Raw genomic sequence first — 13601 nt, 5'->3', positions numbered from 1 at the left:
ATCTTCTCAAAGTTCTTGCTCAATATAATTTTTTTTTCCTTGGCTTATTGCTTTGAGTGTGTATGCATGTTTGTGCTGGCCCGTTGAAGTGCACACTTTGGGTTCCTGCTCGTAGGACTCCTCTTTGTCATATGACTTCATAGTCAGACTTTTTGTTCTTCCATAGTCATCCTCATCCTCATGTCACACGCAGGGAAGCACTAAAACCCCACATGCTATTAACACCCACCAGCCGACTTTTCTCCTTAAAACTAAACCCAAGACTGCAAGAACCCTTTGAAAGATCACCACTGAGTAGAAAAGCTCCTCCCCGGATCTCGGTACTGCAGACTGGTGATGATGAAAACCCGTGGCTTTTATACTCGCTGATGGATTGCGCGAGTGCATTTTCTCCAGGATCTCCAATAATCTCTGCTGTCATTTCTCATCTCCCTGAACTGAAATTGAGATTTATCAAAATCGGGCAACAGTCCGGCTTGTTTGATCCTCAAGGTGGGAAGGGTTCAGTTGCCTTTCCCTGAGGCCAAATGAGTGTGGAGGAGGCACTCTCTCTATACTCTCTTCTTTTTATGACTTTAAATTCGTCTCATCTTTCAAAGGCGGCAGATCCGATGGGCATGGGTGGCCCTGGGAATGCTGCTTAACGTTGGCAATAAGACGTGGAGACTAAGAAGACGTACTCGAATTAAGTCTTCACAGGGATGAAAGGACCCTGTGACTCTATTCCTCAAATGAAGGCTACATTAATAAGTCTCTCATGGTCAGGTTACTGTAATTTTGGCTTTATGTGACTTGTACTGACACATTGAGAGGCTTTTGTCCATGTGGCACGTTTGTGAGTCCTCATATGGCCTTAGTAACGGTAAAATACTTCCCTCTTTCAGTAATGCAGACAAATATAGCACATTTTTGACTTAGGCGGGGTGCAACCCAACATTTCCTAACCATTTTAGGGAAGGATTTTCTGCAGAATTGTGTTCAGGAGAGGATGAGCTGGATGAGGTGTTTCTGATTGTAGAGATGAAAATTTTTTGTTTGGATAATGCATTTTGCTGAAGTGACATTGTCCGGTGCAGAAGGATTTGGGTTGAAGTCAGTGGACGGTCCGAGAAGTTCTAGTTTAAAGTCATTAAGGTTCAGAATTAGTAATCAGAAGATTGTAAGTTTAACCCTGTATTGTTCAGCTGTACGTTTGAATTGTGTCTCATGTGAAGTCAAATTCACTTTGGATACAAATATCTGCCAGATTTATAAAGGTAAACGTGTGTGTGTGTTTGTGAGAGAGCTGGACTTGGCCGTGGAGAGAAAGGGAAGTGGCATGGTGAGGGAGGAGGCTGTGCATCAGTGCTGTACAGATCCTGATGTGATAATGGGGTAATAATAGCAGGCCTGCCACCACCCATCTCCCACCACATCAGTCTCTCTCTCCCAGTCTGCATGTTCCTATTTATCCCTGCCTTGTTCTCTGTACATTCTGTTTCCTCCATCTCCTTCCACATCAGTCAGCTGGCTTCATTCTCCCTTCCCCCTGTAACACCCCCCTCCACCCCGTGTGGTCCTATTTCTCGTGCTGGTAAGATTTCACCCAGGTTCAATGAGACTCACTTCTCTTGGTTTTTTTTTTTTTTTTATTTTAAACCAATTTTTCTTTAGTATCTCTGCAAGATAATGCCACATGAGACAATTTCAATCTCTCATTGACGTAGATGTTTTCACCAATATTATAAGACCTGCTCTCTCTAATTTAAAGTCAGTGCAATGCATGACGCATTTCTTAGCTGTGCTTAGATTCCGCATCTCCTGTCTCTAATTCATAAGCCATTATGCCAGCTTTGCATTTCAAGAAGAGGCCAGAAATAAGATTTTTCCTGTTTCAGAGATTGGCTCTTTTTACATAAACCTGTTATTTTCCCCCCTCAACTTGCTTTCATTTCACTGCAGCTATGGAACAGCCATCCAACTTCCTGTCTCTTTCTCACACACACCGCTTTCTAATTCTCTTCAAAGTGGAAAGGAACATCTCCTGGGTAACTTTTTTGCTAATGCCACGAGGCTCAGTCGGATTAGGCTTTAATGCCATTTAGGGCTTATGATGGCTGAGTCATTTTTTTTGGTGTTGTTTTCATTAAAGTCTATGATTTCAGCAGTATGGAGCTCATAAGACCTGGAGGAAATTGTGTGAAATCTTTGTATTTTTGCAGTAATTTTAGCTGTGTAACGGATTTTTTTTGTATATTTGAGTAGTTACATTACGGTTTGTGGTAAAACCGATTTGATTAAAATGCAATACTTAGGTGGAGATTGTAGCAAGGTAATAACAGGTGATGAAATTTTGGTAAATAATTTTTTTGCTTTTTTTTTTTTTTTGTGCCGTTTCAGTTGAATCCGTGGCAGTTGGTCCTGCTGTTGGAATACCTGCTAGAAGAGACAGAGCTTAGTGTGTACTGTCTCAGCCTGCTGCAAGCGACATACAAACTGCGGAACCAGGATGCTGAGGTAAAACACACACACACACACACACACACACGCACACAAAACCAGAAACAAACAAACACACACACACGGAGAAACACCACATCTGACACCAGCTTTCCTTTATACTTCCTATTACATCAGCGCTCCCCTGCTGTGCAGACTGGCACTGCATAGAGATTCACATTGGGTATAATCAACAAAAAGGAAAGAATATATAAATATATAACTCAAGAATTCCTTCACTTACATTTGTCATCTCCGGCTTGCTAGATCTAGATCTACATCATGAATTCCATAACGCTGTTTTGTGACAATGTCTGTCGTGCAAAGGGATATATAGCACAAACTGAATGGAACTGAACCCCTCTTGTTTAACTGACTGTATAAATTGTTTGTTGTATGAATCAGGCACTGTGGCCTTGCACCTAACACATCTGATATTAGAGCATGACATGGCACCCAGAAGCTTTTAGCTTTTAATGTTCATGATGTAGTTAATGTTCATGATGATTATAGGTATTATGGTATCTTTTGACAGATTTGGTGACTAAACAGCAGGGAACATGACAGTATGAACTCAAACTCAGACACTAAAATCCGACGCGTGTCACACTGAGCTATCAGTTACCTGCATAGCCAGGGGGGCTGTGATTTTTATTTTATATGTATATATATTTCGAATAGAATTTATTTAATTACGGGATATCACAATTCACAATTATCAACGATTTTATATTTATTATAGAGTTGACTGCTCACTTGAATTGAATATAATCCAAATCTCAGTAACTCCAAAAACAATTCAGTGTATTAATGATATAAATAATGTCAGCTATAAATAATGCCAACTTGAGCCTAATGTGACTAAAATAAAGTAAAATAATAATAATAATAATAAAAAATTTTGAGCTCTAGTGCTCAGATAAATAGGTAGTACACATTTGAACAATAAACCTAAAACTTACTAAATACTAATAGCTGGATTATGTTCATTATGTAAATCTGTACTGAGGGGGGGGGGTGTCAAATTGATTTTTACAGTTAAGGGGGTCTTTGGCTCCAAAATGTTTAAGACCTACTCAGCTAGCTATTTGGGATCTCAGAAGATCTTGGGTGTGTTTGTAAATTGCACATTCATGTTCCTAAATTCTGGTCATTTTAAGCAAGGATAAAGGTGTGGAGGTGGAGTGCATTTTTAGTCATTTCATGGGCATTATATGCAGTAAAGTATTTATTATTCGCCAAAATATTTTAACGGTCAAAAAACGACAGGACATTCATTTTCGCTCTTCTCTCAGGCATGGTGCTTGTGCCGAGCAATTGACTGCTACACATGCTACATCATCCCACAAACTGCAAGCTGAGCAAGCGAAGGCGTCGCCTTAATCACATTCATTTGATTTAATCCCATTACTCCTCTGCCTCACGTGCAGCGTAACCCAGCATAAAGAGGCCTTCCGAGTTCGAGCAGCTTCACAACATACAGCCTCAGCTCACAGTCTGAAAGCTTTCCTGCCTTCAACTCAAGTGAAAGCAAAAGTCCATCTTTGGCCGTCTGAAATATTGCCACCTGCTTTTGCTACACAGCTCGTGGTAGTGCTGCGTATGAGCTCACAGTGCCACCTTTTATGTTCTTAAATAACAAGGGGGAAAAAGAAAAAAACAAACAAACAATGCCTTATCTTTTTAGATCACTATTTAGTGAAGTTATTCGTGTACTGAGATTGATACTCTCACTAGCCATAAATACTTTTCAGACCCCAAATTCGTGTAATTCATTTGAAAGCTAGACATCACTATATAAACATAAAATCATTCCATTTTTGTTTAAACAAAAGCAGCAAAACCAGCAGCTGACTTCAGCGCAAGAGCATATTTCACAGATACGTCTCGGAAAGACAACATTTCCATTTCAGGCAATACGAATCTCCACCAGTGATCTGCGCTTTGGACTGTTCTCTAGCACGATCGCTCCAGAATGATTGTCTTTGTGGTTAATTAGCTCAGTGTCGTACTGAAAATATGAGACGCTTTTACCGAAATCCATTTATTTTAAGTAAATAAATAATCCTTATATATATATATATATATATATATATATATATATATATATATATATATATATATATATATATATATATATATATATATCTCTCTATTTTTTTTTTTTTTTTTTTTTTTTTTTTTTAAATGGTCTGCACTTATATAGCGCTTTTTATTTTAACCTTAGTGGTTCCAAAGTGCTTTACACTGTGTCTCATTCACCCATTCACACACACACACACACACCTATGGTAATAGAGATTCCATGCAAAGTAGCAACTTGGGGTTCAGTGTCTTTCCCAAGGACACTTCAGCATGTGGAGACGTGGGCCGGGAATCGAACCGCCAACCCTACAATTAGTGGACAACCCGCTCTACCACCTGAACCACAGCCGCATTATTGTGGGTTTGTTTTTTTTTTTTTAACAAAACTACAGTAATTCTGGAAGTGACTGTAGAAGCACCCTAATCTTTCTAGTATTTAATCCGCCATTCGGTTACACTTCCCTGCAGCCAGTTAGGCCACTCTGTGATTCTGCTCCATTCAGAGCAGGCCAGCTTCTTCACGGGAGAGAAATCTGGCAGATCAGCAGTAAGCCACCAGCCCCGTTTTTTTTTGTAATGGAGCACTTTTAGAAGGCTAACAGATGGAAAGTGATAGGACGTGGTAAGCACAGTGAGTCCCAGACTTCCATGGCTCGTTTCAGCCTGGAGCCCATGGGCAGATTTTCAGCCGAACCTTCCAGGAAAAACAAAAGGCTCTCTAAAAATAAATTGGGTTATTACTACCACTCCCCCTCTCACTGTCTCCTCTCATCCTTCCTTCTCCCATTCTGCCTTTTCCCTCCCTCCCTCCCTCCCTGCTTCTTCTGCGTGATAGCTGTTCTCTTTCCAGCAGACATAATTTTCCAGCCTGCCATTTATTGCCACGCTGAGGTAATGTAAGCTTTTAGCATGGACTTTATTAGCTTCAAGGGCAGGGTGGTGCTCAGCGCTCAAATCATACTTTTTTTTTTTCATATTGACACTAATATCGAGCCATTCCTGCAAACTTTCCAACACCCAGCATTTTAGGAACATGTATTCAGTACTGAGCATCCCATCATGCGGCGAGGGAAATTATGAGAGAAAAAAAAAAATGTATGCACAGAAAAATGAGATTCATTTCCTTGATGTTGTATAGTTTGTGAATGTGATCTGTTCAATAACCCAAAACGTCTCAACATGAAGCAGATGCGGTTGTACTGTGCTGCAGGGCAGTATGTTGTGTTTTGAAGTGGCTGTAAATCTTGTGTAGATTACCCAGGCAGCCAGGCATAGCTTTCAATGTGATGCTTTGTGATAAGGTGAGCTGAAGGTTAAAGGGTTATGGCACAACTTAAAGCTGGGTCGCTGTGTAGTTTTGAGTTTGGGCAATCTTCCCTCAGGCAAGTTTTCATTCTCCTGACAAATGAAATCCTTGTTGTTTTATTGAGCCCAATTTCTTTTACACATGATGGAGTCTTTGGACTGTGCTTGAGATTCCCACAGATGTTTACACACACCTCAGAACCTGACGCTTTCCTTTACTTCCAGGAATGCAGTGCGTGGCATGCGAGTATGGGGTGAGGTGTGGGGCTTTAGCCTGATGGTGTGTTGTTTCATGCGGACTGTTCTCTTTGCGTGCGTGCTTGTGCTTGAGTACCATCTGTTGGTCAGGCACACAGACCGCATTGTCCCACAGCTGCTTTCAAAGACCAGTCTCAAAGTTCACTCGGTCAGCCCGGCCAGGAAAAGAGCATTTGATATGAGCCACGCCAAAGAGCCTCAGAAATCCACTGGATACACTGTGTGCGCGCGTACGTGCACACGCACTTGAGAGAAAACCAGTCTGTGACCTTTCCTATCAGCTAATCTCTTAATTGCAAGAGATTTTTTTTCAATTGTTGCTCCATTTATCACATCCCCTGCTTGCTTTTTCCGAACCAGTGTTTTGAGCAAATTACTGATTTAAAAAAATCAGCTTATTGATTAGGGATTTTTAAAATGTGCACAACTACAAGAAGATGAAAAAAGTTAAGGGAAAAAGTATTTCTTTCATTTGCACAGGTAGAGAAATAAAGCAAAGTGCTTCTGTAGATGGCGGACTGTTTCAATGGGAGCTGAACTTTGTTGGGGTACTGAGTGACCACAGGTTCATTAGCTACGTGTATCCATCCATCCATCTTCTGTCCTGCTTATCCTACACAGAGTCACGGGGTGCCTGGAGCCTATCCCAAGGGACTCGAGGCACGAGGCAGAGGATACACTGGACAGGGTGCCAAGCCATCTCAGGGTGCACACACACACACAACAGACAATTTAGAGATTCCAATCAGCCTACAACGCATGTCTTTGTACTGCGGGAAGAAAATTTTATTTATTTATTTTTTTTAAATAAATGTTTTGTTTTTATCAAATGGTAAGGAAAGGTCCCAGCAACATTTTTGCATGTTTCCAAGAAAGTTGAAAACACATTTTGCAGAATGTAGTATTTTGTTGATCATGTTTTTTTGGGTTCCCAATTTACTCCGCAATTTGGTTACCCGCCAACTCCAACCGACCAGCCAGCTCCTAATCATACAAACGCTTCCAAACAGAGAGGGTAAAGACCAACACCTGCTTGTTGTATTGTAACCGCCGCTCATGCTGCATCACAGGGCAGCACGACGCACTCTCAGGAAAGCGCTATTTGCCTTCTTCCGCATATACGGAATCGAATACCCTCAAGCCTAGTGTATAGTGTCGCCGTGATCGAAAGGCCACAGCAGTGTCTGTATTCAAACATGTTAACTTCTGACGATAAGATGAACGCTTTTCTGTCGAGCCACTTGTGAGTCTTTTGTTAAACATCGTTTAGATGACATTGCTGGGTTTATTCTGTTACAAATGCGCAAACATATTTCTACTAAAATGAAATGAAATGATCTTAAACTAAAGCCTGGCACAATTTTAAAGAACAGATTTAGCAAACAAGGAGTTTAAAAAAGGTAAGAAAATTTCCTAAAGCATGTGGCATGGGACGTTGTACATGTACCTAGGTGATAGTAAGTGTGGTGTGTGCATGTGTCTCCTCTGTCACCCCTGACAGTTGCAGCACATCTCAGAGTTACATTGCTGGGGAGAGCCCCCAGGCACAACAGCTGCCTGCCCCCCCCCCCCCCCCCCCCCCTTCTCTTACTCTCTCAGAGGAAACTAAGTAATTACACAGGCATTCCACAATTTTTCACTCCAAATGCTCGTGTACACATCTCACCCATGTTCTCACATAATGCTAATGCATCATCTTCTCTGTCAAAGACACGGCTTAGCAAAGCACGGTCCTCTCTGTCTATGTTTATGCTGAAGTGATTGGACAGACCTGGTGAGAGGAAGTAATCAGAGTGAAAGCACAGAATTTCTCTCTCAACCTTTCTCTCTCTCTCCACCTTTTTTCTTCTGAGTGTTGTACTTGTCTGTATCATCGAGTCAGGATAGTAGGAGTTAACCATTCTTTTTCTCACTTTCCTGTTTTATTTTTTTCCTTTTACTCCCAGTGTCTAGACACATACACACACACACACACACACACACACACACACACACACACACACACACACACACACACACAGGCATGCGGTTTGTGTGTTACTCCCTGTGTGCCTGGTGGATGTGTCCTGATAATTACAGCTGGGTGTTTTCTCTAGGAAATGACTCTGCCTTCTCTCACTCTTTGTATGCAGTCCAGCTTTAAAAGTGCTTTTACTGCTGCTCTCCTACACACTCATATATATATATATATATATATATATATATACACACACATACATACACACACGCACAAACAAACACTATGGTCAAAAGTTTAGAAACACTCATTCTTTATTTTTATTTCTTTTCCCCACATTTTAGAATAATAATAAAGTCATTAAAACTCTGGAGTAACACAAATGGAACTATGGTAATTATGTTGCGATAAATAATTCTAAATAAATCAAAATAATTATTTAATCTTTTAGCATCTTCTTAGTAGATGCCTTTTTTACCTAGAATTTCCAGAGATGTATTTTTGGAATTTCCTCAACCGAGTTCTTGAGGAATTCCCCCGAGATGCTTTTTAAACGGTATTAAAGGAGTTCCCACCTACGCTGGACACTTAATGGCTGCTTTTCGGAATATTTCGTTTCGAGTCATCCATTTAAAAAGATATAATTTTTGTAAATACAACGTTAGTTTTCTAAAGAAATGAATATGTTGGCACACTGATATTTTTGTCTACAACACCGATTTCAAACATTTAATCATACACCTTCAGACCAAAAGATTTTTAAGATCATGAGAAACATTTCAGTCGAGTGTCTCCAAACTTTTGACCGGTAGTGTATATACGTGTGTGTATAAGAGTGGAAGATGTGCAGTGATTCCATTTCCTAACATCTTCCAGAGTTACTTCACACCTTCGGCATAAAGCTAAACACTCTGTCACCCTCGCCGCTCATTAATCATTAAACTCCACTTGACACCTTCATGCTCTTTCACACACTTCCTTCCTTCCGATTTATTTACCCACATTTCAAACACACACACACACATGATAATGGTAAATGGTCTGCACTTATATAACGCTTTCTTAACCTTAGCGGTTCCAAACTGCTTGAATATGAATATGCACACAATTGGTAGAAATATCTGTGCGTTTGTTCTTTATCCGTACCAGGAACGAAAAGATATACACACCATAAATGTGCAAAAACTCACCGAATCGAACAGGCAGTGCAAGAGATGATGTTGCTGTCGTTTAATTCAAATTTGCTTCCAGAATACATAACTTTGCCAATGTGATCCATCGATTCAGACAGTTAAAGCCAGTCAAAAATGTATAGAAGGAAAAAGGACTGTTGTGAACATGGATAGAGAGAGAGAGGGATTATAGAAGGATGAGGGAGCTGGCTGACCTCCAGCAGGTTAATGTATGTGTGTATGATTGTGGACGTAAATCAACAGTAGACAGGAAGTAGAAGTTATCAGCACGATGCCACTCCACAGTAGAGCAGCCCAGGAGAGAGCAGGTGGGATGGTAAATTCAAACACATACACACACATACACACCTATATACACATACATACACATACACACACACACGTCATACACAGGTCATAGACAGTACACACACAGCTTAGACACTACAGCCTTGCATCTTAACACTTCTCTGTACACACTTTAAGAGGTTATATTATACCATTGCCAAAGAAGTACAACAAGAGATAAGAGAACATTGGGTGCTGTTTCATTTCATTGGGAAATTTATGAAACAGAATACTGCAGCGTTTTTCCGCCTAATCTTTGTCCAGCATATCTGCAGTGTATATGAAGTTACCACAGGTAATAATTTTGTTGACCTGTACTGAGCAAAGAACAGAAGACCTGCTTTCTTGAAACTCGCTTATAATAATGGAAGTCTAACTAGCAGTTTCAGAACCCGGTCAGGAAACGTTTAAAAGGCAAGCCTGAATAACTGAAAGCAAAACTACATTTACATTACAGCAATATTAAAGAGAGAAGGTTTTACCAAAGCGGTTATCTAGTTTCCTAAGATGGTAATAAGTCATCCTGGTTACCAATCATGCACTTTCCTGAAGGATTTATTGCAGCAGACAAACACAGTCTACATTGCTAATATTAACCAGAAATTCCTGCATCCCAAAAAATGATATCTTAGCAAGTGAAAATATCTTGAATATAGGTAAATGTATCGAATTTCTTATTGTGCGATTCATATAAATCAAATATCAGACTAGTCAGCCTGTCTTTAGATGCTTTTACTCATTTCAATCTTTAGATTTGCTTATTCTACTAACACAATTTTGCTTCTTTCTAAAAACAAATGCTTAAAATGAGAAACATCATCTGGCAATAAAACAAAACTGTGCATGTGGTTTATTGTAATCTTGATAGGAAATGCAAGATTATTTCTAGATTTGACTATATTCAATATATTTTCACTTGCTAAGATGTCAGTTTATTCACAGTGTAAACCTAGAGTTTAATCGATTTCTTATGTATTTCACAGAAGTGTTTGTTAATTCCCTTTAGACTTGTGGTTCGTTTACAGCACTGATGCATCCGTTAGGAGATTAGTGTAAACGAAACGTTGGGGTGTTTCATAAAATTGTTCCAAGTATATAACCTACTCATAAGTTGTTGTTTTTTCAAAAATGTATTTGTGTCTACACTGTCAGGTGTGTATATATGCCAACATTTAAAGTATTCTGTTTGAATTAATTAAGGATCTTGAACTAAAAGGTATGCATGTCCTGATGTACTATGCATGAGGAAAGGTGTTCAGTCATATCAAACGATGTGATGCTGAGATCCTGGGAAATTTTAGGTTAGAATTCATTTGTGTCTTGTTTGTCTAGCTGAGTGGATCAGTGGACAATTAAACAAATAAAATGGACATACTGTATGTAAATGCATCTTTGGTTGAGTTATACTGTTGAATGCTTTTATGGCTCAGTAGTGGGTGGAAAAGGAAATCAGGAATAACGTAAGACAGATTTGTCATTTTCTGGTCATGCTTTTATCTCTTGTTAGAGCTCTTGCTCTTGCTAAGCAGAGGGGCGAGTCTAGAAGTAGGGAAAAAGCAGCTTCAGTGTGGAATGTGAGAGGTAGTGGGTCAGGTGGTGTATGGGGGAGGATTTTGTGAGGTCAGAGAGCTGACCAGGCTTCTAGGGACAGGGAAATGAGAGAGAATGAGAATAGGAATGAGAATGAGGAAAGGGACAGAGCCAGTCTGTGATCTCTCCAAGCAGCACAGCTAACAGAGCTCTCTTTCATACACCAAAAGGGACACACACACACACACACACACACACACACACACACACACACACACACACACACACACACACACACACACACACACACACAAAGGAAGAGTGCCCATTTAAACTGATCAGGACACACAAACCATGTGATTTTGAATATGCGTGTAAGATGTTTTGCTGTTGTTGCTGACTGTACGTCTGTGCATCTGTAGGTGAAACATCGCTGGTGTGAGCTGGTGGTCAAGCATAAATATACAGCTGCATATAAAGATGTTGAACACTTCCTCATTCATGATCAGGTACGTCATGACTCATACACTCAGCTTTTGAAGCCTTATAATGACTAGTGAACTAGAATACAGACATGATGTACATCATTGATGTACATGCATACATTATGTACATGTGTGTGGTGTGCTGTAGGCTATGGGTGTATATCTGTATGGCGAGCTGATGCTGCAGGAAGACGGCCAACAGCAGGCTTTAGCGCGACACTGCCTGTCAGCCATCAAAGATGATATGGACCAATCAGCACGCAAGATTGTGGAGGAAATGATCCTCTAATTCAGGAAAAGAGCAGGTACGGTTCTTTTTCAACCTTTCAACTCCACCTTGTGCCCATTACTCCTTTCCTTCTAATGTTCCATTTCCTGACCTTTAACCAGTAGCAACTGCTGTGATGTACACTTAACAATTACATTGGTTTGAGAACACACACAATTGAATGAGATCATATCTATTAAAAAGGGACAATCTAAAATTTGGTCATTTTATCTCCCCTGACTTTATCGGAAAGGTTTTATGGCAGGACATGCATGTTTTTGTCCCAAATCTGGACCAAAGTTTAATTTCCTCTAAAAGGGCACTTCCTGTAAAGCACAATTCTTTTGAACATTTCTGAAAACAAATCATTAATGAAAGAAAAGCACTGTGCACTGAATTGTGTGCTTTCATACCTTAAAATGGGCCATTGTTTGTACATGATGGCCTTTTTGTAAGAGTTCGCTCGGTACGTTGACCACCGTGAACGCTTATTCTCCAAGAGCTTCAGCCTGCCTTCCGCCCTCTTCCAGGAATCCTGTCAAGTTCTGTTTGTACGAAGAAGAATTTCAGAACACATTCCTCAAACAGATCTGGGGAACAAGAAGAAAAAAAAAAGGGTCTGCAAGTGTTTTCCTTCCTTCGTGACAGGGCTTTAAGAGATAGTAACAGTTCTCACTACTTGCCCGTCCACCTTTTCATCGTGTTTTTTTGCGCTCTGAAGCATCATGGGAGAAATTCCCAAGCTTCTCATTACCATCCTGTATTTTTTGCTTCATTCTGAGCTGTGAAGGAGAGACATATGGTGTGAACTGTGGGCAGAAAAGGAGTATAATGGCTTTGAAGCCGCCTATCTTACCGTGTCTTCACGCATCGATATGATCCTGTTTAAACGAGCAGCATGTCACATTGGGCCTCGCTTGAAGGAGCTGCTAAATACTTGTCAGCCTCTGGGAATGGAGGACTTATGAGCCCTGCTAGGCTGGTAGATAAATCCATTAGCCATCTCCCGCCAACCTTTTTGGTGTGGTCGCCTTGCTTTTATCCACCGACGAGACAGCTTTATGTGTTTGGAAACAGGCACGGGAGGAGTGGCTTTTTTACAGGCTGTGAGGATTTCTGCTGGCTGCAGCACAGATAAATCATGCTGGTTGCAGCAGCTATCCGACATCCCAGGCCTGCGACCTAGCGCTTGCTTTTGGACCCGTTTGTCTTTGTCGGACTACGTCTGGTCGTTGTCATTAATTTGCTCGCCAGGCGCCTTCAGGTTACTCATCCTCTGCGCCTTGGGAGATGGAGGCTGATGGCAGTGGATGACACCTGTTGTTCTGAGGTGTGTGGTGGAATAAATCATGTAGCACTACCACACCTAGTTTATGAGCACAGAAATGGGGTCGTTTCTTTGCTTTTAATACAAGAAACCACCTGAGAAACGGAACCTTAACTTCTTAAAGTAACACCTGTTCAAATAGATTCTCTTAAATTGTTGATCTGTTCGTTTTTAGCGCAGTATTTTTATCCATGCTGTTAACATCCACACTATCTGTAGCTTACTATCAGTGTACAGGTTTTTTACAAAGTCAAAGACGAGTGTGAGAGGTATGTATGAGCTGGCTGCACTGGAATCCGTCTCAATGTGGATAATGAGGGCCATAACCTCAGTTCAGCCGAGCGTGGCCAATTGCAGGAGTGTGTGAGCATCCGCAGCGCTTTCCTTT

The 13601-nt window shown here is 40.6% G+C and overlaps 1 protein-coding gene across 6 annotated transcripts in view; it reads left to right on the top strand.

The window, feature by feature from the left end:
* Positions 1 to 13601, top strand: part of aopep (aminopeptidase O (putative)) — a 78837-nt gene that overhangs the window by 62717 nt on the left and 2519 nt on the right. For all 6 annotated transcript variants that reach the window (XM_017468223.3, XM_017468222.3, XM_017468226.3 and 3 more), the window contains 3 exons: positions 2380 to 2496; positions 11556 to 11642; positions 11767 to 11923. In XM_017468223.3, the coding sequence (XP_017323712.1) occupies positions 2380 to 2496; positions 11556 to 11642; positions 11767 to 11907 (345 nt within the window). In that variant the 3' untranslated portion in view covers positions 11908 to 11923. The remainder of the gene's footprint in view (positions 1 to 2379; positions 2497 to 11555; positions 11643 to 11766; positions 11924 to 13601) is intronic.

Source organism: Ictalurus punctatus, chromosome 5 (genome assembly GCF_001660625.3).
Source record: "Ictalurus punctatus breed USDA103 chromosome 5, Coco_2.0, whole genome shotgun sequence".
NCBI lineage: Eukaryota > Metazoa > Chordata > Actinopteri > Siluriformes > Ictaluridae > Ictalurus > Ictalurus punctatus.
The sequence above is the reverse complement of the archived record's forward strand: the minus strand, read 5'-3'. Positions and strand labels throughout refer to the sequence as shown.